At 40.1% G+C, this 26541-nt stretch overlaps 1 protein-coding gene across 2 annotated transcripts in view; it reads left to right on the forward strand.

Annotated features, from left to right (window-relative positions):
• The window catches only part of PATJ (PATJ crumbs cell polarity complex component), a 156322-nt gene that overhangs the window by 83549 nt on the left and 46232 nt on the right, over positions 1-26541 (forward strand). For both annotated transcript variants that reach the window (XM_075037253.1, XM_075037254.1), the window contains 2 exons: positions 9596-9792; positions 18595-18686. In XM_075037253.1, the coding sequence (XP_074893354.1) occupies positions 9596-9792; positions 18595-18686 (289 nt within the window). The remainder of the gene's footprint in view (positions 1-9595; positions 9793-18594; positions 18687-26541) is intronic.

A 26541-nucleotide genomic window follows, 5' to 3' on the forward strand; every position in this document is an offset into this window, starting at 1 on the left:
AAAAACTAGGAGTGTGAAGTTGAGAGTTGTCAGTTGGAAAATTATGGAAGTGTTTGTGGCCATGGTGTGATGGCAGAACCTCCTCCGAGGTCACTGCACAGTGTTTATTGTTAACTAGGTGTTCATGAAGGCCGAAAGACAGACAAAAGGAAATCTTTGACAAAGTGGAAATTAGGCCATTTAAAAATGGTTTTTATCACCACAGAACCTCCATTATCTACTGTGTGAATAACAATGCTTTTGTTTAATATTCCAGCTTTAAATGAAAACATTTCAATAAAACTATTTTTCTTATATTACTCACAATTGGCATATTTGTATGCAATATTTTTATTACAAAGCTGTTGCTTATATTTTAATTGCATTCTAATTTTGTCCAAATACAAACAGTATATATTGTTAGGAAAAATATATAGTATAGAAGAAATGTTGTTCACAATATCTGACATACGAGATAAATCTTGGGGTTTCAACAGATGTATAGAAAATTTTATATTTCCTTGAATACTTATATAGCGTTTTATCCCCATAGTTGGCCTAAATAAGAAACGTACAATATAAATACAATCTTTTACTGTAGGTAAATGTATTTTTGTAGTGACAAACTAGTTACAATCAATTCTTAGCAAAATAACTAAAACCTGAAAATATTGAAGACGATTAAAATTTATTGTTAAGATCACTGTTGAATAAAATCACAACTAAAGTAGCTGATCATGATCTATCTTCCCTGGTTCTTCTCACTGTTAAGACTTGCACTATATTTTCCATCATAGGTCTGTGGGTGTTTTCCCGGGCTTTACAGTCCCAGATGACTCATCCAATTTTAATCTTTTCTAATCGCTGTCACAGCGTATTTAAAAATTGCTGTACCAACAAACTTAAACTACTGTGGTGAGGTTTTTCAATAAAAAAATTTAATTTAGTCCTTGTCAAGTCACACTGATTTTACGTAGCTTTGTTGCGTTGCAAGGCTGTGCTCCTGTGGCAAAGCAAGTGATCGTGTTCAGTTGAGACATTCTTCCTGCTATCTCCTCTCCACCATCTCTTATCCCAGCTGTACAGTATCAGTTCCTCCTCCTCTTCACCTTCTCTTTCACAACCAGGTGTTTAGTCTATTTGATTTTTATGGCTTGTTAGTGCAATGTTTGGGGGGGGATGGGGGCTAAGCTTTACGGTTTTTTGTCTACATTTCACAAATGGTGACAATTCCCCTGGAGACCTTCCTTTTTAAGAGTTTTCTTTAGATCTTTGGGCTCATCGGGTTATGTTTGCTGGTCAAAAAGTCTTTATTAGTAAGTCCAAAAGTGTCCCCATTTTCTCATCCCGTCCCCCTCTAGATGGAGGAAATTCAGGCTCTCATTGCAGGTTCTTAAGTTAAGAACGAATCACTATGTCAGAAATGTCTCATCACCTTGGCTTCTGAGAGGTGTCCTCTGTGCTGCCTTTCACAACTACTTATCACTGAGAAAGTTGGCGCTTGGGCCCGTAACAGCCTTTGTTAGGTAACAAACTTCCAGTTTTTGACAATAGTCTGATGCCGCTCTCTTTAATTAGACTCAGTGCAGAAAGATTCCAAGGTAATGACTGTGGCAGTTGCTTTGTGGGAACATCGTTATTTAAAGATGAAACACTATCAGATCAAGTTACGCTGTATTACTGTCAAGGGAGGAAGAATTTAAATGTTCACAATACTCATTTATTCGTGTTGAGACCAAGCAGAAAAGCAATGGATTAGAATTCCCCAATATTCTTTGTTCGGTTTCAGACACCCTTGCTCTTCCATCAAATGAATGAGCAGCTTTCAAATACAAAAGTAGGGAATGGATTATAGATCCTAGCAGAGCAATGTGAGCAGGAGCAGACCAGAAAACCTGCTCCTACCAGAAGGAGTAGCTTAGAAAAGAAATTTCTATCCCAATTGTGCGATTTTTTTTTCCAAAACTGCATTGTAAAATGGGTCATTAAAACATCATCTGTCACAGCATCTGGGAATCTGATTTTGTGTGTGAACATCATGCATCCTTACAGATCACTGACACTTGGTGGGCATGTCGACGCCAGGAGACGGCTGCTGTGCAGCAGGCCAGAAGTGCAAGCAACGTGCACTTAGAGCTATTTCAAATTTCCTTGAGACTTTGCAGATGGAAATCAGTATTTTCTAATGTTCTTATACTGTTAACATGTCCTAGCTTCCCGGAGAACTGTGTTAGGCAAGCCTCAGCAGGGCAGGAGCAAGACTGCTTTCCTCTCGGGAGGTGCAGCATACGTGAGCCTGGCAGCTGTGATAACTGAGCCTTATCTCCAGGCTGCTCCGTGCCATCACCGCTGAGTGGGCTGGGAAGCCCTGAAGACTGCAGTATTTTGGCCTTAGATGACTTAAACTGCATGGTACAATGTAATATACTGCAATATTATACAGTAGAGGTTTTTTTATGGGATTTTTCTCAGTTATCTTTCCAACAGCTTAAAAATAGGGTCTACGGCAGCTGTCTTTTGAGGCTACCCCACATTTTAAGGATGTAATTAGTTCAGAATGCCTTCAGCTGGGCCTTTTGTGGGCCCAGACATCAACCATGGTGTGATATATTTTTGCACATAACTATTTGTATCCTCATAGAGGATTTTATCAAAAGAAAAATGTCTTTGTTGATGTTTGACTCTATTTAATCAACTAGTGGCAGTATGATGCTCCAACAGCTAGCCCATTTGGTGTGTCTCCTATCTAGTGGAAACAACCAGTTTATCAGTCCCAGGACAGCAGGCAAGAAACACACGGGCAGCTTTTGCCAGTCCTTTCCTCCAAAGCCTGTAAGACTGTGGGATCGTCAGCTGGCACGGAGGAACTCCAAGCTCAGCGTCAGCGCTCCACCGGAGTGACTGATTGCGAGATCACAGCACCCAGAGGAGGTCACTTCTGAGGAAACCCAAGTGCTCTGATGAGGGTTAATGCGTCATTTGAAAGGCAAATGAGTGGAAGTATTGTGTGCAGGGGAGGGCACATTCCCTTGTAATCAGCAATTATTAGCATCAGGATGCTCTGCTTACCACACTTTCACTAAATCTTCTTTTAAAAATGTTAAAGATCTCGGGTAAACATTGGTATGAATAGATTCATCATGTCCTTGTCATCTAATTAAAAGAGAAAAACATACAATATCTCTTCTTCGGAGAACTTAAATGTTTTGTAATGAAACTGCATCTTTAGAATGAAGCTTTGGGCCTGAAATGAGGAAAAAAAATTGGTGGCAAGAATTCCATTTGTTCAAAATATTGATGTGAGATGGTGCAAGCATTGGAGATGCTCCCTTATGTTACGGACTGCAGTTACCCTGGTTTTCAGCCAGGGCTAAATGTCACTTTTCTCTCCATTGTTGTCTTTGAGTGTGACGATTCCTTGATAATAGGAAGAAAAAATTAATGATAACTGTTTCTAAATGTCACCTGCTCGCAGGAACAAATGAAATGGTACTTGAAGTGGATTGTGGAGACTCTCATTATACATGTTCTCCTGGATTAGTTAAAAATCACTAGCAGAAATTTTTACCTTACGCTGTAGAAAAAGTGATGTGGGGGACAGTGCCATTTAAGGAAAATGTTGGAGGAGAAGGAGAGTTTTCTTGTGTGAGCTGAGGAGCTGCTGCAAGCGTTTGCATGGCATGAGAGGAGCAAAATTGAATGGGAGCCTGAGCTGAAGGGAGCAGTGAGAAGAAAAGAAACTCAGATATCACAAATAATAGCCCGAATCCTTCACACAAAAAAAAGAAGAAAAGAGGCAGTCTTCAAGTTAGGGTAAGAATATCATCTCACAAGAGTTTACTGCATGCTTGTTTTTCACTTCAGCTTGGGTGAGTTGTACTTGTGAGTGTATCAAAGCCCACGCTTTAGCTGCTCATCTAGAGAAGGCTTTGTCTGTGTGGCACTTTGTGCATGCTGTCTCCCTCATGTACTTAAAAGTAATGTTATAATATTTTGGCTCACAGTATTTTGGGGAGGAAGAGGAGAAATGAGAAATCCAGCCATGGAGCTCCCCCCCCGCCCCCCCCCTTTCCTTGTATATGACAGACTTGGGCTTGGGGTGGGAGCATTAATTGAAGTGTGCCAAGGTGGGAGCATTAACTGAAGTGTGCCAAAGAATAATAGAAATGCTGGGGTTTATTTTTCTCTGAAAATCATCACTTCAGTTTTGGTAAATGACTTACGAATGGTGTACATGAAGCAAAGCGTTGCCAAAGGGATGGTGTGGCTGTCAAAGGGAGATTGTAGGAGATGCTGAGTTTCTGGATCAGATGGGGAACCCGCAGCTCCCGCATCCCACTGCAGGGATGTTCCCTGCCCACGCGTGTGGAGATAACAGCTTTTACAAAGGTGTGAGCCCCAGCAGCCTCTGTCCTCTCCTCTCACCACCTGAGGGAGGGGGACTGGTCATAACATGATCTCTGGCTCTTCCATTTAGATTTGCCAGTTTTGAATACAACTGCCCTATTTTTCTCATGCATGCTGATCACTAAGAGAAGAATTGGAATGATTTTATGGAATTTAAGAAAACATTATAGAAATTGTCTTCTCTCTATTTTTCAGTTTAAAGCTTATGAAAACAGACAAGTGCATCGCTTTTGAGATAAGGTTTGAAGAACTGTCTGCCTCCTTGGAGCTGAATAGAGGGCTAGTGGGAAGATTAAAACAATAAGCTTATTATATTATTAGTAGCGGGAGAATTCTAAACCCCATTTGTTCAATTATGGTCCCTTCAATATGCTTATTTAGGTTCTTGTAAATTGTAATCAGTAAATTGGACGTGCTGCCCTCACAGCTCTAGGGTTAGCTTTCAAGGGACTCCCTACTTTTTTTTTTTTTAATGTTTATAGTGAAATCAAGAAGGGAATTAGTTGTTTGATATGCAAGGTTGGCTCTGTGTAGTGGATGCTGGCTGCATTTTGATATCTGTCATTACTAAATGAAAAACAGTGGTTGTGATGCTGCAGCACTGCTGTCTAAGCAGAGTAATCTCAGAAAAGGCTAAGACTGTAACCATGTTATGTGCTATGCGATAAAAATGGTAGCTAAAACCATTAAAATGAACACAGGCTGATAAATGAGACCATTGTAAAGTCTCCAAAAGCCAGCATATGTTGCTAATAGTTATCTGAGGTAACGCAAGAGGGATGTAAAATCCTCAGTATCACCTTCTATATACAAATATCGTCTGTCATCTCTTTTTGTGGTGTTTTTCCCCCTTTCTTTTCTCTGTATTTTGCCTTGACAGTTTTAATACTGAGCATTTGGTGCTAAAACCAATCACCTAGCTGAGTCATCCAGAGCTTTTTCTTTCCTCTTTTTACCTTTCTAGATGGACTCTAATTTGCATCACGCAGAGACACCATTTTCAAAAGAAACACCTCTTCCCTTTCAGCTCATTTAACTGGAGATTTCAGCAGGTTTGGGAAGCAGGCTCCTCAGCCCTTTGCAAGTGCTTTATATATCTTTGTAATTTAAAGAGCCTTTTGCCTTCCTGAGAAGTGCTGTCTGTTTTTTCCGTGCAGATAAATTGTGTATTTGTTGCAATACTAGATCATGCAAACTCCAATATCCTGACCATATTGTCCCCATTTATTTCTTTTATCTCTCTGTTTAATATAATAGGAATAGCGGCTGAAGCAGGGAAACATATGCAGCAGCATAATAGTATATTGTTTGAAAGCAGTTGTCTTCCATTTCCAGGGTTTCTCTTTGAAATGTAATTGTCTGCTAATATAACTGGGAAATATTATTGCAGGAGCTTATACTTGTGCTTTTAGTTCACGTTACATCTGTATAGTATTTTTAAAAGACACTGGATACAACCTTAGCTAGTTAAGTATCGTTGGTGAGATATGTTTGCAGAAGTTGCGATAGGCATATTGTCACCGAATGTGGAAACAACTCCATGTAGTGCCAAAACAAGAAACGCTGTGTCCCATGTGTAATGCAGCAACAACAGAATTACAATTGCCTTGTGTAAAGTATCTGGTAATGAAGGCAGATAATGGAATTCTTTGCAAAAGCAGATGCTAACTGGCTCCCCAATGCTAGGCAGAGAACTGAAAAGTGATACCAGCTGGAGGGGAGAAAAAACAGCTGAAAAAGGCATTAAAAAGAAGATGCCTTAGATGCACGTTTGTTTAAGCAGTAAATACTTGTTTAAAATAATCTTATGAGATTCTTATTAAGAGGCAAACTGAGAATACGATTACAATGTTATAGGAAGTCAGCTGGATGCCCAAAGGATATTTGTATGCAGATTGGATGAGTAACGCAATGACACCGGTGGGAATAGCGCGTTATCATTTACACCGCAAGGCTGGCTGGTGAGGACAGCCCTTGGAAGTGTTTAATTGCAGGAGGTGGGGCTTGTGAGAGCCAGAACCTTCTGTTCTTCAGGGAGGAGGCAGCATGCCCAGCTGAGGGAGGCTTGAGTTTAGGAGCAGGGGTATCTCTGCTTGTCCCTACGTGCATGAACATGTACACACATGCTTGCGTCTTCTCCGGCAGCACTCGATAACGGTGCCCTCCTGCTGGGCTGGAAGCAGCGCTTGGCACGTAGCATCTCCGTTGTTTCCCCTGTAGTCTCCCACTATTTTACTACTCCAGTCACCTTAGCCGTTTCAAATAGTTGCTTCGTAAATGAATGTGATAATTTAATGAAGGGCTTAGTCCACACAGGTTTCCTTCCGTTGCAAGTATGGATTTTTTTTCAAACCCAGGGAGCAGGGACAACCCTTTGGGGAAAAAAAAAAAATATTCTTAACAAATAAAGCAACTTGATGACCCCTGGAGTTGGTGTCTGGTTTTTGCCCAGATAAATTTTAATTTACCCAAAGAATTGTTCCCACAGTGGAGGATTACTGGCACAGCTGGAGTGCTGAGCTAGGCACCAGTCAGTCCTGGCCCAATGCAGGGAGACCAGAAACTTTAGTGGGGCTCTGCCTCATCCCAGGCAATTGCCCTAACTACTAATTTTTGGAAGACTAAAACTTACTTTTAGTTTCAGCCCAGCATCGGAAGGGAATATATGCGTACTTCTGAACAGCTAACATTTTTCCCATATGAGAAAGCTCATTTTTGGACTGCTCCAGCAGGAGGAAACGCAGCAGAGTTTACAGCCTTCCTGACACTGGTAGTCTCAGACGGCACTTGTCTGCAGATCGAGGCTCGAGCTAGATGCATCTATGTGCAGAGTGTCGCAGAGCAGCTCCTGCATCGGGCTTGTGTTGGGGAATTTTAAGGAGTTTTATTGACAAGCAAGAAATGAGTGTTGAAGCAGTCTCTGAAGATGTGCAGTTTCATCTGTACAGGGCTTAAGCGTGTGTGTTCTGCTTGCCCCTTCACCTCTTTTCTGTGCGTCCGAGTACCCGTTGCTAAAAACATGCTTTAAACGTGCGCTTTGCTCCTAGCAAATGAAAGTGAGATGTGTTGTCCATGTAAAACAAGCAAGGGAAGGAACTGTGGCAAAGCAGCGATCAGTCAACAGCATCCCTCCAGAGCACTGATTCTTTGCTTTATCCACAAAAGTGCAATCGCTAAGAAATCCCTTTTCTGCTGATGACTTGTTCTTAATATTCTTATGGCTGGGATACGCTGCAGCTACTTGCTGTGCTGTAATGAGTGGTTTGTCTAATTGTGGTGGGCAGAAAATGTTTTAGTGCTCTTCAGGTCTGGACTTCGCTTAATGGGAAAAGAATATTAAACCTCAGCGGTGTGAAGAAAACGTGTGTGGCCGTGTATGTGCTTGCAACTGCTGTACTTTCAGAAGCACTGTTTTCAAGACCTTTCCTTGCTTGCTTTTCTTCGGCAGGAGGTATCCTGCAAACTAAGCAGAAAAAAACCCACTTTCCAAATTCAAGTAGCAAATCACACCTCTAATTACATTTTGACCCCATTAGTTAAGAAATATATTAAAGAACTGTGCAGCTACATGGATTACCATTTAATGCAGTTATATGAATTTTTGGCATATAATTGATAGTAACAAATGAGTTTTCTAATTTTTTATGATATTCTGATGTTGTGCAGACCTCTGTAGGGCTTTACAGCTTTCCAGGGATAACATCTCACCCTTAACATACGCCCCCAGGATTTTAGGCTCAGGCTGCAGGCCACCAGGGATTTAGAGCGTGGCAGGAAAATGCCAGCCTGTAAATACAGCAACAGGAGAGCTGCTTCTTGTCTGTGTTGCTCTGAGTGTACGTCATGCTCTCGGGTGCATCTAGGGTTGGAGACGGGAGACTGTTCCCCCTGTCCCAGCGGTCTCTGCCGAAGCACGAGGGGCTGCCGGTAGAATTGCTGAAGCAGGACCCTCTGATCGGAGAGCCGCTGGGGTGGACCCAAGTTTGGCTAAATCACACTGGCAGCCTGCACAGGGGCCGTGGAAGCAACACCTCTACTTCATTGTCTGACTTCTCAGCAGTTTTTATTCACTTTTAGTTGCTTCCCTCTCACCTTCCCCAGCCCTTTCCCCTCTTCCTTGTTGTCATGGGAACATTCACTACAGTGGTTAAATCATACTATTAAAATACGCTTCCCTGCTAGAATGGTAATAGCTAATATTGATCTAGCTACTGCTGCTGACGCAGGGATATAGTTGAACATATAATATCTCTTATTCCTCTTCTTAATGCATAATGCAGCAGTTTCTTTCACCTTGGGCTCTATGCTAAAGGTGACATCCAGCCACAGCAAAATACTTTGACTTGCCTTTTTTAATGTGTGGCCCAGCTGAAGCATTGGATGCAGGTGGTGTTATGAAGCTGGCTTTAAAATCTGCAAAGGGCAATCAGACAGGAGAAAAAATTCACACTCTCTGTGATTGACCCTCGCAAGCAGTAGTTACAGATGTTTTCATGCCAGTGGTGAAAAGACATTCAGATTAAACTGTCAACGTCCACAGGCATGCAGTGTGCTCCAAATAACTTTGCAAGTATACTGCGCTCTGTCACAGAAATGGTTGAAATGCAGATGAAAGACAAATAACTACCTTAATGCCAAGTGAGGCTGCATTTAAAAATGTAATCATTCATATACATTGTCAATGACATCTGCTTTGAGTAATCATCTGCACAGTAGCACATAATGTTAAGCACAGCATGGTAAGCATATTCCTGAGTCACCAGAAAGAAGCAAAAGTAAAAGATTCTACCTTGAGATGTGAGTTTGCAGTATGTTTGCAATGTAAGCATTTCAGTTTCCCACAGTGGTTAATTAACCAGCTCTAACTTTATGAGAGTTTCCTGAAATTGATGGTTCTTGTAAGGTAAGATTGAGGTGCCTCTGGAATTCCCTTGTTTATCCTCCTTTCAAAAAATTTTTGGTTTAGAAACAGCCTGTTGTAAAAATAATTAAAACAGCGCAGTTTTAATGTGAATAGTATTTGCAGCTGATGCTGCATTTTGCTGTGCGAGTGATACAGGCACAGCAAATGATATTTTAGAGTCTGTGCTGGAAAGACGAAGACTAAATGCTGAGAAGCCATCAATTTCTAGCATATTTGTATGTGTTCTTCAACATCTGCATGTAAGTTATTTTATATTATAACTCATTATATGTTTGATCTTTCTAGAAAAAATCAGGCAAAGATATGCTGATCTACCAGGAGAGTTGCACATTATTGAGCTTGAGAAAGACAAAAATGGGCTCGGACTGAGTCTCGCTGGCAACAAGGACCGCTCTCGTATGAGCATCTTTGTAGTTGGTATCAATCCAGATGGACCTGCAGGACGAGATGGGAGGATGCATATTGGCGATGAACTTCTAGAGGTAAGTGTTTCCTTTAACTACGAAGCAGGGTTCATATGGAGAGAGGGAGAGGCATATGTGAAGCTATCATTTGAAGCTTAAATAAAGCCTGCAAATGGAATTAGGTGGCTGAGGCAAGGAGCTGCACTGATTTATGCCAACTGAGAACTTGGCCTTTGGCAGGTAAATGTGTTTTCAGTGAAACAAAAATCACTGGCCTGTGAAAACTAATGTCTTGTCAGTGAAGTCTGTGCTCTCAGCATGTTCACAAGCTATGCTTAGGGAGGGACTGTTGAAAGGCGGGAAGGGGACAGTAAATCTATCCTTGTAGCGCATATGTGGTTTTACAGGGAAATTCACACCTTACATTAGAAAAAAAACAAAACCCCCTCAAAGTTACCATATGTGTTTTTACAGATGACAGGGATATTCCCCATCCTGAAAATAAATTTCATGCTGTAATCTGTTTTGATCTGTTGTAACTTAAAATACTTATTTTCTTTAGTCGTGTCTGGCACAAGTTCACCCACAAGGCAAGAGAGCTCGTTAGCAAGTAGAGTATTTTGTCTTCACTTTTTCTCCTATCTCCTTGCTTCACCTTCAGGTTGAAAACGCAGATTTCCTACACTTCATCTGATTTTTGGCTATTGCAAAGTGACACTTCGCTGCAGTACCTGCAGTGGTTCCCCACATGATTGCTTCAGCAGTTTAAAAAAATCAGCCATCCCTGGGGATCTTTCCTTTAGAGAGAAGCATTCACTGAAGAGCGGGTATATGCTGACCTACTGCTCTCCATGGGTGGTGATTTTTTGATCTTTCAGCAACTCTCTGTGCCATCAGAACCACCTATTTTCTCACATTTCTTGACTTGTGAAAGAGCAATTTGACTGCCTGGAGATACCTTGGAAGTACTCAGAATTGTCTGAGCATTTGTCATTGTCTAACAGTTCTGTAATTATGGGTTTTCAATACACATAGTACAAGAAGGACTTGTTTTGCTATAATAATACCACCATCTGAAGTTTATTATTTTCTTTTTAAGTGTGATAAATGGTATGAAGGTTTATACCATACTGGAGTAGGGTAGGAAAATTACTTTCTCCTTCAAATTTGTGTTCATTCTGTCTCTGGTACCAAATTCTAATGGTAAAAAAATTAAAATTGTCGAATTTTGGGTGTATACCAGTTGGAAGGACTCATGATACTGTTTTCCTCTGTGCATATCGTAGACCAGGTAGTTCCTGGTAGAGGAAAGGTAGAGCCTTTTGCATCAATACTTTCCCACAAAGAAGGATCCACTGAAGTTTTCTTATATCTCACGAGTTACTCCTTGCAGTGTTTGTTTGATCTAATGTTAAGTATTGCTAGCAGTACTTGAAAGATGCACCATCTGTGATTAATCACATCTATCTCAAGGCCTGGGATTTGCCTGCATAAGCCATGTTATAAGTAGCATTTTCCAAAGTGGTGGTGTTGCCCTACTTCCTCTCCCTGTCAAGTTGGAGATAAAATGATTTTTTTTTCCTCAGTGGAAGGAAAGTGATGTTCCCCATCTCAAAAATGCTAAACTTCAAATAAACTGAAGTTCAAAGAGACTTTAATAACTACCTCCCTTGTTTACCTTTGCAATCAAATTAAAGGTGTGTCACCAGTGGGCAGAAGTGCGATTACTTACATGAAAGGATGTGGTGATCTCATTCTGGTCCCCAGTGAGTATGTATCCAGTGTCAAAACATCCTGTATTACAAAGGAATGGGTTGTGCATTAGGCATGTACAGACGTCTCATGTTCACACCAGTGGTCAATTATTCACAGCCCTGGTTTTTGTCTTTTAAAAGCATTTCAGTGTTATGCAAATAGCACTGAAATGGAATTAATGGGCATTTACACTGGCGGGGTTTTTCTTAATAACCATTAGGTTCAATAACTATTTCAGTAACCGTTAGGAATCCTCATACCCAAGAAGTATATGGGTCACTGAGGTAGGAATATCACAGAATGGTTGGGCCTGGAAGGGACCTCCGGCGGTCTTCTGGTCCAACTCCCCTTGCTCAAGCAGGGCCATCTCAAGCCAGGTGCCCAGGACTGTCCAGATGGCTTTTGAATATCTCCAGTATGATTTCATGCTACTTCCATGCCAGTGATGCAGAGGTCAAGTTGGTCAACCAGCTTTACTTGCTGTGTCTTTTAGAACAAAATGCATTAAAAGAGCATTAATGGCAAATGCAAGTGTTCAGAAGTGAGGAAGTGACAGAATCCAGACTATTTGGTTTTCTCCAGTTGAAGACATGAAATTAAAGACCGTGAGTATCGTTGTTGGTCGCAGAAGCATTTTATCTCTCCCATGGTATCCTTCCCTCATTCAGACGCCTGGATGGACAATCTTTACCGATGAAGCAACTTCTCTTCCTTTGGGTAGTGCTTCACTGCATGTAGGTATTAAATTGCTCTACCTGCAGACTGAGCTGCTGGCCATTGCCCACTGGTCAAATACGTAGTTATTCTATAGGAAAAAAGGTATTGGACTTTGCAACCACTTCATTCATAAGTATCTGAGGTCATTTTTCCTGGTATTCTCATCTGTTCATTAGCAAATAGACCACCCTCAACCCTCACCTAACTGCCTATATTTGCATCTGCATCTTCAATTACGCATCAGTTTTGGATACTAGAGCGTATCGGCAAGAGAAGGGATTGACATCTTAGGAAGGCTCTAGCATTTCTGCGCTGTCCTGGGTTGCCCCAGTGAATCCTGTTGCTTAGTGTTGCTCCATTAAAACAGTGGATGCAACTGCAGTGTGTGCAGATAATTCCCCATGGCTGTTGATGGGGTTAAGGTTAATGGGATGGAGATATAGAGAGAGCTATAGATAGAGAGATAGATATTACCTCTTCGTTTTTCTTTTGAACTGGGGTTTGATTGGATTCAATTGAAGGATGTGGCATACTGCCAGACTGCCTCAGCTTCTTATTCATAAAATCTTTTGTCACTGAATTAATGAAATATCATCTCACTTTTAGCTTCTGCAAACAACAGTAGTCTTTTGGGGGCGTGATCCTGGCTCGTTTTCAAAGTCAATCCAGCCTATACACTGAGTGAAATGCAGGTCACATTAAAAATTGTATGTAATCCTTATTTTTTTAATACATCTTCTGTGATGTGTTTTGGATGGATACGTTGCTGGAGAAAACAACTTTTTGAGGGAGAGGGTCCTTTCATCCTACTTTCATACATGGAGGAAAATTACTTGGGTCAGAATTTGGTCCCTGTGCAAAAGAATGTATTTTTTACATGACACAAGTTCTGCTTTTCAGTTCTTTTTCCAAGCAAAGAAACCATCTGTGGTGCTCCTGCCTTGCACTCTTGCTGTTTTAGTGCAGGTGTCTGCACTGCTTCGTATCTTATTAGTTTGGGCTTAGTCCCGTGGCTGATTGTGCCCAGCATGGCCCGCAGCACGTTCACGTGGTGCTGTACCTGTGCTGTTAAGCCCTGCTGCTCGTGAACTCTGCATGGGTCTGTCCTGTTGGTAGGTTTTATTCACACTGAATAATCCACCCTGTTATTATCATCTCTCTATAAGAGTCGACTGTGTTCTATTAATAAACCAAGCTGTTCAGAGCCCTGTTATGCTAAATTACTGATGTTGGGATTTTCTGCCATCTTCATGTCCCTGCTTATCTTGCTGAAAATGAGCCAGGAGGTGGAAGAAAACTGCTCGTTTGGATGTTTTGCTCTAGGAGGCCACGGCACTTCTTGAAAGAGTGAAAGCTAGTGTTCATAGTCAAGAATTGCTGGACAAATTTGCCTGGTTTTCATTCTGGACTGTTGCATGAGAGGCAATTTTTTTTTTCTTTTTTTTATGCCACTTTTGTCATAGCTCAAAGCCAGAGGACTTTTGTGCTAAATGTACTTTTATTGCTATTTTATTTTAAGATTCTTAGACAAATATGTTATGCTGTAATAATATAGCAGATACATCAGTATTTTGCCCACGTAAATGAACTACCCACCCAAATTCACAATGCCACTTCTGTTTTAGAATGTGGGGGACTGGCATTTTATTCTTGGTTTATTTGTTGTGGGATTGTTATGTTTCTCCTGTGTCAAGACAGTTACTTTGGATTAGACAAGAGGTTCTATCCCTCAAGAGGGACAGTAACTTGAATGTAGAAAGACAGTGAGGTTTTCACATGAGAAGAGTCATCTTGAATGATTAACTCTGGTTGGTTTTTTTTTTATTCCTATTTAAACACAATAGTCATAGCTTCTGTTCTTCTTAGATTCATTTACTGAAGGTAATGTTGAGGGATAGCGTCCTTCTGGTCTTTTCATAGGAGGATACAAATACTTTTTTCATGTACTTTGTATACAGGTACCAATTAGGGTTAGTGTTGGGTGGTGGTTTTTAAAGCTGCAAATCAGATAAAGGTGTAATTGGAAAGCTGGTTGTGCACGAGGGCACAGGCAACCTGCGGTTTTCTGTCCTCCTGTCTCTCTCTCTGCGCTCTCCAGGTGGGGAACCGCAGGGTTCAGCTGCCTGCCAAGCCAACGGCAAAGCTGAACTGCAGTGCGGGGCAGGAGATTTTCTGTCTTTGTGGAGGTTATGGTCTGTTGATCACTTTAGACGATGCACATGTTTGAATGTGTTCCGGGCAAGAAATTTGGTGAGGAAAGAAGAATTCACATTCTAATTAATTATTTTTTTCTTTCCAGTGTTTGCCTCCTGCTTTATTATTTGGGGGTTTGGTGTATTTCATGGGGTTTCAGTCTATATAATTTGACTCATCGAAAAGTTTTTGAAACTTTTCCCATTGTTTCAGAGTCTGGTTGTATCTGGAAATGCTACAATTCCTGTGGTTTGAAGGAACCTAATGCACTGGTACAAAGAAATAATTATTATAGAAAGCTGTGCCAGTTCTTTTACTAGCTTTGGGGTATTATTTAACTTGATTTTCATAAAAATCAGATGATACTAATTTTATGGATTTCCATTACTGCCACATAGTAAAAACAGTGCTCTTTTTAAAAAAAATATCCATATCTAATGTTTCTCTTCTGCAAATTAAAGTTTGAGAAGCAAACAACTCTTTAAATTTTTTTTTCTTAAATTAAGAGTTCAGATTTCCGTGAGTTTGTACTTTCTGCTACTTCAGCGTATGAAACTGTAAAACAAAACTTTGTAGGTGAAGGCAACAGTACATTTGGGATATGTGATAAAATCTGCCATAAAGCAGTGTAGGTTTATATTAAAGATTGAACTTAAGTGTGGTGACCTGACCTCATACATGTAGCATGTTTTTGTTTTTATCTTTCTCTGTTCTCTGCTGTCTTTCCAAGAAGTTATGTAAAGAGACATTTAAAGAAGAGTTGAGGTTGATTTAGATCAGTTTATTTCTTTTGCTTAGTCAAAGCTTTGTTTTTCTTTTCTAATCTCTAATGAAAAAAATAAAGCACAGATTCATAGGCTTTGACTCCCAGAGTACTATTTGGTTAATCTGACGTGTTACTTTATTTAATTTGAAAGATTTAAAATAGCGTTGCTTATGAAATCCTAGATTTTTTTTTTTATTTTTTTTTAATTTAAGTAGGCTTTTGTGCTTTGCTCGTCACTGTGGTATCTGAAGCTGACGGAACATTAATTTACTTTGCAAAAGAAAGTGACCTTTTTTTTAAAAAAAAAAAAAGAGAAAAATTAATACTGGCTGTAATAACTATGTGGGACAGTCCAAAACCTTGTGGAGATATATTACTTTGATTATCCTTTCATTTTGGTGTAATTAAATAATTATAACTTACAGACCCAGCTCACAGCTAATTAAATTTTGGACTATTTGATACATCTAGTGAATAGGAATAATTTAGCCAGAGTAAAGACTATAAATTTTAATCTAAGAAGTCTGCTGTTTCGAAAAATTGGTAGTAATTTAACTAAATCCAAACAATTTGTAAAGCATACAGGATTCCCAGTGAATAATTTATTTCTGAACTTAGAGAAATTAAGTCAACAAACTTTCTGGAAGTTTCAAGTCTAGCTTGAAGCCAGAATGCAACTGAGCATTAATTTTTGCCACTGGTTTTATAATTTATCTTTCAGTAACAAAGCGTGGCGTAGGATATTGCTTCTCGCCCTACATTTGCAACCATGGCAGTTGCAGACAGCACCATATTAAACCCTTACAAATGCTGGCGTGATGCTATTTCCTCAGTGCTGATCGTTTCATGCCAGCTCAGACTCTTGTAGACCTTCCTTGGGTCTCTCTTTGTACAGTGAGCAACTTGGCAGGTAAATGGTTTGCATTTCAATCTTAATGAATAATCAAGCGTTAGAGGTTTTATTCTTGTCCTTGCATTGTCCTTGTTTAACTGATGAACTTGCATGTTGTTTTGACCCATGGAAAATAAGACGGGAGTATTGTGAAGTTGCCAATATGACTGAATAGGCTGTATGGTGCAAGGCTGTAAGACTTGGCCGGTTGTTTCTTGTTTGAATGAAAAAGTCTTCTAGGAATACAAAACCAAAATCCAATACAAACATTTTGAGTAGCAAAAAGCCCTTCTATGATTACTGGTAAATTGTTCCTGGGCTCTATTATCATTATTGTTTTAAACAGCATTGGTATATCAAATGTAAATGTAAATATTACGTTGTAAATTAAGAGTGGGAGGAAAAAATCGCAGTATTGAAACGAAGCTGGCTGCTCACTTTGGAAGGGTGTATGAACACTCCAGCCCCAAAGAGGTGCATTAATCTAATCAAGATGCTTGGAGTGAGAATTTTGACAGAGTTAAATAACAGATTATTCTGCACGCTTGGAATCCTCTGATGCTTAGACAGCAAGACACGAGACGAGCTGAACCATGAACCTGAACTAACATCGTGGATCCAAATACTATTAATTTCAAATTTTTTTCCTTCATCTTTAAAGTTTTGCCTTCTTTTTTGGGCAAAATACAAGATGTTAAATGTAGCTTTGAATTAGTTTCCATGTTTATGTTTACAGGTATTCAGGTGTAGGTAAATAATCATTCTTCCACAGATCGTTGTTATCTTGATGTTTATTCCAGTCTAAATTGTCGAAGCTGAAGGAAGACAGCTCTGGTAGTCCTGTTCCCTGCTGTCAGGGGAGGATGCTTTCCTTCACCACCTTGCTGAGTGTTCGCTTCAGCTTAGTTGTAAATCTGAAAATCTTTAGGGTACAACTAAGAAACTGCTCAAGGGTTTTGTTAACCTTCTTGACATAGTGGGGTTTGTCCCATCATACTCAGCTCAGCTTTTACTTTCTTTAAATTTATTGCGGTATTCATATCTACCATATGTTCTGCATGTGATCTTCATGACTGCAGTTTGTGCAATGCCTGAGCTGAAAGGCGAGCATCCTCTTAGGATACCTCTGAGGTGGGAGGCATTGACGAAGGGGAGCTGAAGCCCAAGAAACCCAGGTCATTGTGGGCAGACTGAGGTGGAGCAAGGTGTTAAACACAAGTCCTGTGCCTGTGAAATGAATGAAATGCTTTAAATATTCCATTTTTACACTGCAGGTTATTTTTGCGGTATGATACTAAGTATGCTTTTGGTTGGCTTGGAAGTAACTACTATATTCATCTCAGAGATGCTGTTGTGCTTGTTGAAGTCCCACTTGCTGAGCATGGCACTGGGAGACAGTAAGCATCTTATTTGCCTCAAACTGGGAAAAGACTTCTAGTTCCTACAGAATGAAAAGTCCTGAAACACAATCTGTATCAAAGCCAAGCTATTTCCCTCTGAAAACTGCAGCATTCATTTGCTTGCACGCAGCAAAAGTGTCCAACGTAGTGCTTGGTGTCTGTTGCTGTGCTTAAGTGTTTGATCCATCACAGCAGAAGTGATGTGGCATGTCCTTAAATTGTCCTTTTTCTCCCTGGGTATCAGTTCTGTTTCTTTCAGTGGAACTGAGGAGTCAGCACAACCTTAACAGCAAGTGATCCTAAACTGCCAGTTGTCTGTAGGTAAGGTATAGGAGTGTCTGTCTCAAAATCTGTGCTGTTGTCGTATCTATATGATTCTTCTCAGGTCAAGCTGTTTTCCAAAAATCTGGGAACAATACTTAAAATCCATTCTATGGATCTGTGAAAAAGAGTAAAAAGATTTTTCTCATTTGTGGCTTACTAATAAGACTATAAATTAGCTCTGCATTGGTTCCTGTTTTGTATTGGTCTAGAATAAAACTTGGAATGTTTTGCTATTAATACAGTATTTTTTCTTTGATAAATTGGAGTCTAAGATGTTGAAAATGTAGTATTTTAAAATCCGTTCTAAGGCTGCAATTCTGTGATCCGTCATGGAATCGGTATGAGAAGGAGGATGTTCTTAAAATCAAATTAGGATTTTTCCTTTCAAAAGGCATGATAAGAAAGCTGATGAGAAATGGTTAAAGTGTTGCTGCTGAGTTGCAGACTACTCACCATCCTCATCCAGTAGTTGGCCGAGGGAATGGGCGGCAGCCTTGGGCAGTCCAAGGCCAAGCTGAGCAGTGCCCATCTCCCCCGATGTGCTTATTATGTGAAGTCTTTCTGCAGCACAGCTGTGCCTGAAAGAGGCTTTTAGTGCCTCAGCCCTGGTATTTCTGCCTCTACAACCCTGTACAGAGAGGTATATCTATCAGTGCAACGTTGGTATTCCTGTCTGCGAGAACCTCAAAAGTTAGGCGATTTATATTTTGCAGACTGCATTTTCTTTAAGTCTTATCTCTTTATTCCACAATAGATTTGGAAGTCTTGGTGGTATAAATTAAAACAATGCATACCTGTCCACTTACATGAAAATCTTCATTTTCTTTTAACAGATAAACAATCAGATATTATATGGAAGAAGTCATCAGAATGCTTCTGCAATCATTAAGACTGCCCCATCAAAGGTCAAGCTCGTTTTCATACGGTAAGAACAGTTCTCATCAAAACATTTGTTTGCACTTTAGCCTATTACATTACACGTTTACATATTTATCTTGTTTTGAAAATGCTGAATTTGCTTAGTTCTCTTTGAAGTGAAATAAACCTTTTCCTTGACTATTCTCAGAACAGTCGAAGAGTTCTCCTTAATAATGTAAAAAAAAAAAAAGATCTAATGTAATTGAATGCCTATTTTAGGTGTGTCTGCTGAAGACTTGAGCTGTCTGTCCCTCTTGGGCTTGAGAGCGCCCTGCTAAGAGCTGCTTCTCACTAAAGTGCCTTAGGTTGGTCCTGCCAGCACAAAGATGGGGCGGGCAGCTTGCTTCGCCCAGACTGCCAGCAGGGAGTGAAAATGGTGCAGAGACGTGGGGCTGGAGGGGGAGCTGCTGTGAGAGGAGCAGGCAAGTGTGGGTGAAGTACATGGAGCATGGGCATCAAAAGAAGATTTAAAAAGTGAACTAGGGCTTATTTGTACAGCAGGGGAAGCTTGACTTTGACAAGGAGCACTGAGGTGGCTTCTGTAGGAGGCAATATGATAAAACAACCTTTCATCTGCATATGAATTACATCTGGGCATCTTTTCTTTTACTCCAAGCATGAAAATTTTTCCCTTTGTATGTGAATTAAGGACACATCCATGCATTCACTCAGTAGTTCAGGAAGTGTTACTCTTATGACCCTGGGCAGGAGGTCTGAGAAGAAGCTGCCTCTTTCCCAGAACTCGTATATGCTTGAATATATTGGAATTTCATAAATGCATCTATTCCAGCCGTGACTTTCGTTGGGCACTTATCCCTATGCCATTTTATAACGTGGTCTTCCCACCAACATACACATCATACTTGAAATTGTTTTATATTCTTTGCTCATACGCAGCTTACCTGTGAGCAATGTAATAATCTGTGGGTGAATGCATATAAATGTGTACATTTACTCGCACGGCTCTGTCTGGTACAGCATACACAGAAATGATGGAAGAGCAGCATTAGTGCAGTGAAGAATGAGTTGCTATACTTGGCAGCACAGAGGATCTGGAGGAGATTAATGATCTTGCCTGCAGCTCCCATGTTACTTTCCCCAGCTATTGAAAATTAAACGTCATGTACAACAACTCACTCACCATTACTTAATTGCATGTGGAAAATGTGTCTGGTTGGAAGCTCCAGAGGCAGAACCACAACTTATGAAACCAAAACCCAGGGCTGGGTTTAGTGCTGTCAGGCAGCACGGAGAGTGTGAGCTTCTTGCGACCTGTCTTGCTGCACTGAGCACCGCAGCTGGCTGCAGAGCACTTCGCTCCGCAGAGGCGCAACAAAGGCTGCGTGTTGGCTCCAGTCGCCCATGGATTGGAAATCCTCGGTGCATATTTTGTATCGTGTTTAAGACGTAAAGGCCATGTAAGTTTTTAGCCATAATTCCCCTTCTCAGATTGTCTGTTTAGAAGTGGATTTCAAGGCAAACAGTTGTCTTAATGATCATAATCAATAGATATTGGAAATACCATTGAATAATTCTTGTTTCTGTCTCTAGAATTTAATGGTTTTTTTTAAAAAAGGTTTCTATTTTTAAATGATACTGCTGAGGTTGTAAACTTTTATCTTCACACTTTCCAAGAGCATGCACCTTGCCACTGCTCTCTGCCTTGCCTTAGAGAGTACACTGACAACTGATGGGTCTGCTTGCTTGACCTGAGCAGCCATTCAAACAGCGATGAAAAGAAATTCTTCCACTGAGAGAATGACGTTATAGTAACTAGAGTACTGGCTCTAACGCGGGAGAAAACTAATGTCTCCTTTTTTTGGGTGTATTGTCAACTACTCATAGTAAGAGGGGTGTTTCTAAATTTTAGCAAAGCTAAATTAGACTGTCTCTCTTAAAGGTGAATTTTGAGGAGAAATGAGAATTATTTTCTTTTTCTCATGCATACTGTATTCCATGAGCCCATTCTATCTTGGTGCTTCCCATTCCTACACCTTAGACCACAAAACCAGTGGATATGATTGACTGAGAACATGAACCAAAAGACTGTGCTGGTCCCACAAGTCTTGTCTGTGGTGCAGTTTGGTAGAAGATGTTTCTTCTTGCTTTATCAATTTATTTAAAAACTATAATATAAAATGAGGGTATTGAAATGCCACTACTTAATGAATTGTGGTGCCAGCTGTAGTAACTAAGAGCAGCAATGGACATCTTGAATCTCCATTCGTCTCTTGTGCGTGCATGTGCAATAGCTTTTCCAGCTGAGAACAAAGCGCTGAGTGTAGAAGACTCAGCTCTTCTGGTAGGTTTGCTGCTTGGCTGATTTCAGATGTATTCCTCTGGGCTCTAATGATGTGGAAAGAGCAGGATACCGTTACATTTGTTATGCTTTGAAAATGAGGAGGAGCCAGCTGCAACAGAAATACTACTTTCCTCCTCCTGAGCGCTGTTACCGGTGCAACTTCTTTTAAAGGTAGAAGGCGTGTAGCATAACATAGCCAAACACATTCTGCAGCACACAGTAAGAAGAGGCCACAGCTCACCGTAGCAAAATAACATGTGCTGCAGGAGTTATGAGAGAAATGGATTTGGTCTTCATGTACATGAAGTTATTAACATTCTAATTTCACCAGTGAAAGGCCTGAGTAAGTTATAGTTTTCCAGAAACACGTCATTTTGCAGCCTAAAAAGTTCCTGCATGCCTGACTGAGCTGACCTGGGACATAAAATCAAAACTGGCGGAACTCTTGGGCTATTACCAAAAAGTGCCTGCTTTGATATGCCGAGGCCTTCTTTTCCTCAGATGAAGGATGCTCAGCGATAAGCATGCTGCTTTTCACTTTGAAGCAGGAAACAGCATCAAGGTTTTCCTATTTCTGGTGTTTTGGTTCATGTGCAGGGCAGGGGGATGTTTCCATAAACTCTTTAATCAGTTACGAAAGAAACCCAGAAATTCCTGGGCACAGAAAAGCCTTTTTGTGAGAACTGTAATAACCATTATTAAATAACTTGGACTTTGTTGCACCCAAATTTATTTTTTCTAGGAAAAAATAAAGAATAGAAGGTGTCCTCAGCCTTTTTAACTTTTTACTAAAATCCTAACTTGCCGTCTGTGCTATAAAAATCTGTTCACACTTTTTTTATACCCAGGTAGTGTTACAATTGCATTCCCACCCTTTCCTGAAATTTTTGCTGATGAGACATAGTGCAATAAGTGTTGTGAGAATCATAGACGTCCCCGTATATTTGAAGGCTTCTTGCTCTGGTTTATGAGCATCTTTTCCTCAATTAAGTTGACGATGATTATTTAAAACAGTTGATTTTGGCCAGATTCCAAAATACAGGTCTTAACACAGCACTGTTTCCCAGTGGTCTCATTAATTACATGAGCTTGTAATAGCATCTAAAAGATTTGCAGTTATAGTGTCATTTTTTTTTTCTTTTTTAGATTCAGTGCATCTTGTGCTTTGTAGCCTTCTACAGTAACAAATTTGAAGGCATTTAACCTGCTCACCCAGTTTATCAAACAAACAAACCAATTGCCTAGGCACGGCAAGATTTTCCTGAGATGAAATGGCTCATTCCAAGTGCTTCCTTTGATTAGTGTCCAGTTACGTTTTATCTGACCTCAAAGTCTTAGAGCTGCTGCATTAACTTCCAAGCTCCTGTGGCAAATACGGGTTGTCTTTTTGATTTCTGAATATCAGAAATAAATCATAATTTGACTGCAGCTTTCCGAGGCGTATAAAGGAGTCTTGCTATGGAAGCACTAATGGAAGTTAGTGGCAATAGGGCATGTAAAGGTCTTAGTTGCCTTTTGAAATTCTTCGTCCGAGTCTCCAAACAACAGGAAGTAGCCAGGTAATAATGAGAGAAAGGGACTTGGTTCTTGTAGGAGTCTCTGTGCCCTCGTTCCCAAAATAGAATGGGTTTTGTATCCGTTGTGGTTTTTGTTCATGCATTATAAGTCCATCCTTTTAAGATGCATAATAAAACAATATAATTAGATTTTACATCTGTAGTAGGAAATCCAGTTTATATCAGAATGCTCTTTTACAGTGAGAATTTTATGATTCAGCAAATTCAGAGTTTTTTCCATGCTCAATTAACTGCCTTTAATCTGTTTTGGTGCTTCAGTGTTGGTGTAATAAGCAGATCAAATATAGTTTGAGTGCTTGAATCAAAGTGAATGCCACTGATTTCAAACCATCATCCCATTGTGTTCAGTTCTGTGATTCATTCTTTGGTATACCTTCATTCCTTAAAAGAAAATTGTCCTGTGCTGTGATGAAACATGAGAAATGCTTTAAGAGTAAAGTACTGTAGGATTTTGCTTATTTAAATACCATCTGTTAGCTGTCCAGAGTCATCCTCCCACACTGCAGTCATTCGTTCTGTTATCATTACTTTCTGGTGATGGGATTGTAGCTTCTCAGTGAAGCCCACAAGTCTCTGTCACCTAACCCCTCCTTCTGTTTCTAGGAGTAATTGTAAAGACTGATCTCTTGTTATTTATGGTGATGGGCAAAGGAGAGAGATCCTTATACTCTGAGGACTGGTAAAGTGATGGCAGTGGCTGGGTCGGCCAGTTCTCAGTGCTGTTTAACATTCTCCATTGCTGTGACTTTTTCTGCTCTTCTTTTAGAGCCTCTATAAGTAACATTGTGTGTTATATGCCAAAGTCTCAAATACTGTCATGCTTTATAAATTATTTTTGCTTTAAGTCTGTTCTAACTTACATAATTGGTCATATTTTAATAGTATAAACTCTGTTTTTACTTGCTTTGATTGTTTAGTTTCTTTCATGTGGGAAAGCTTTAAAAATAAGCTCTTGCCAGACACTGTGTGTGCAAGTTTGAACTTTTCCTGTTTTCTTCAGAGCTGTTTCCTCCTTGCTGTCATACACATGTGGGAACAAGTGCAAGGTTGAGGAAGTTAAGTAATTTGGGCTCTTTCAAACCTTTGATGACCTAAGCTGCAGTTTATATGAACATTAGTTGTTCATTTAAAATATTTGTATGCATTTGGCTCTCACGTGGTTAGGAGTGGATGGAGGGGAAATGGAGAACAAGACTGTTCTTGCTGTTAGTGGGAGAGGTTTTTCAAGAAGATGCACAATACAAAAGTCTTGCCTTGACCCAGCTGATGGAAAAATCCCAAGTGCCTTTTCAGTGTGCAACTTTCCTGCAGCTCCCCTTTTACAAAGGAACTTCTAGAGAGAAAACAAAGATGAGAAAATACGAGATCCTGACCTGATTTTTCTCTTTTTTTTTTAACAAGCAGGATGTGGACAATATAAATTTTCAATAATCTGCAGGACTTTATGCCCTGGTGTCACAAGCAGTGGGAGTCCTAAGGGTTACTGGGCAGACATTGTTCATTCACTTGGTCTGCAGATCTGTTCCAACTAAGGTGTCACGCAACTGCATACAAGCAATTGAGTTTTTCTCCTGGTTCTTGGTGTACTTTGTATTCCCAAAAAGCATCCACAACCCCTTACAAAGCTGTTGTCAAATGATCTCGTAGTGTTGATGAACTGTGTAGTTGCAGATAGTTTGTCAGGAGGTTCATCTCCCTTAGTTTAGACATCTAGAAGTCATCTGGACTTCTGTGATTAGTGAACAGTTGTCAGGAACCTCCAGAGAGCAATTCAGTTCATCCTGTCCTAAATTAGGTCATTTAGGTGCTGGGATGAATTGCCCTTCTGAGTGGATCTGGTTTGGGATTTGTCTTGATTTTGCACTGATGGTAGAAGTTTGGACGCTATCTTAGACAAGAAGCTCTGCTTTAGGCAGGTAATGAATCTCATTGGCATACTCAAGAAGGATTTTCTTAGTGTTTCATGACAGTGAGTTTATACCGTTGCAAACCTGAGAGGCAGAAGAGTAAAATGGAAAATGTCCTCAAAGGGAGGCAGGGAACCTGAATTCAAGAATTACAAGTCTGAGGTTGATGAGCAAATGAAAAAAAAACCAAACCTGAATTTGGCTGAGGCTGTGACTTCTGGTTATCGTCTCTAGAAAGATAACTTTCTGAGTGCTTCATAGACCATTCCAGCTGTGTGTGACATTCCTCCGATGTGCCAGAGACAGCTTTCTGATAAGTACAGCACAGCATTGCAGGGCAGCCTAGCTGAAGCCTTATAGCAGACAACTTTAACTTCCCTTCAGGCTTACTTTCTGTAGCATGGAATGAGTAATCCCTTTAGATTTATATTTGCATATTGCTCTCTTCAGGCTTCTTTTGTGCCAAGTGTTATGGTAGTTAATTATTAGTCAATAATAACTGTATTTGTCTCTGCTTAAGCTGCACATCTCCCCCTTCATCGGAGGTGCAGTTGTTAGGTAGAGTAAAGCATCAGAACTTCTTCTCTCTGGTCAGTGAGAAAGGACGGGGAATGTCCAGGGGTCCTATTTAGACTAGAAGGGAAGTAAAATGTAGTAAAGTATGGCAGTCTAATCAAATAATTCTGAAAGGGTATGAGCTTTTCTAAAGTTTGAAGAGTCTTTGCCACTTATATATTGCTTTGATCTTGCTTCCTGTGACATTTGCAGTGAGGAGAGCTTCTTCTTCTTCAATATGGAGCTATTGGTAGTGATGTTGGTACAAGCAACAGGCATTCTTAACCTCCAAGCAGATCTAATTCCCATTTTCACTCAGAAACTCATCCTGAGAGGTTAGAAGCAATAAAAGTATTTGTGGGAGGAGTGATGAATTCCTTCCCTGTTCAGTTTATATGTAACTGATGAAATATAAACAGTTCTCTAGAGCACGAGCTCAGCAAGGAGGCGGGCTGCTGTCCCAGCGTCTTATACAAACCAGCACAAGAGCTGGAACAAGGGCAGTGGATGTTTATCATTTTTGGAGATACGGAGGGGGAGCGTCTGAGCTTCCCTGCTGTATGAATTGCATTGTGTGTTGCTTTGACCCTGAGAGTATGAAGCCGTGTCTTGACTGTGAAGGGTTTAGACATCTTAACCTCAAGCAATACTGAGCACTGGTAACTGAGAACAGCTTTCTCGGAGGTGGTTATGTAGCAACTATTGGCAAATACATCGAATGCTCATTTGCAGTCACTGCAGTTTGAATATTTTGTTCAGACTTCTAAGCTGTCTGCTCCTGCATCAAAAGAAAATGATTGCTCCCTTTAGTTGTAAATAAATTCATGTTTTCGTTGAGGACACTTAGGGAAGTGGAGAGCAGAAAGAGCAATTTATTATTAGATCTGTCACTTTAAAATATGTTCCCACTTTGATTCTGCTTTGAAGCATTCTCCTTTGAAGCAGCATTAAAGTATTTAAATATGTACGAGTCCTAGCAAGGGGAGATTACAAGTTGTGACACTTCGTAACCTTGGGTTTTTTATTTTTTGCATTTTTTTTCCAGGGAATTGCTGTAAGTGGTTTTTTATTGCTTGGAATTAAAATGGCCATCCATTTAAAATTGCGTAAAGATTTTTGCCCAGCGGTTGGAAAAAACCCCATGTTGTTATGTGTATATATGAAGTAGAAACTAGTTTGTATAATTAACTACACCCCACTTTGTCATGCAGATCATGAAGCTTCTGTCTAGCAATTTTTAGAACGTTTCTTACAAAGGTTTATACATACTGTGTTATATTCAAGTTTGCTCCTAACTGCAAGGTATGCAGCATGCATTGTAAGCTACAGGAGCGTTGTTAGTTTTCATGCTGTTTGTGCTTCGCATAAACTATTGTCAGAAAACCCTCCACAGTCAAGTAAAAATTGCTGGGTCTCTTAGACAGACACCTTACATTTGCTGATTTATTCTTATAGGTTAGAAAAGCAATATAATTAGGTCGATGTCTCATGAAGATAGGAGGAAAAATGTCCTTGCTTAAT

The sequence above is a fragment of the Buteo buteo genome, chromosome 10, assembly GCF_964188355.1.
Source record: "Buteo buteo chromosome 10, bButBut1.hap1.1, whole genome shotgun sequence".
NCBI lineage: Eukaryota > Metazoa > Chordata > Aves > Accipitriformes > Accipitridae > Buteo > Buteo buteo.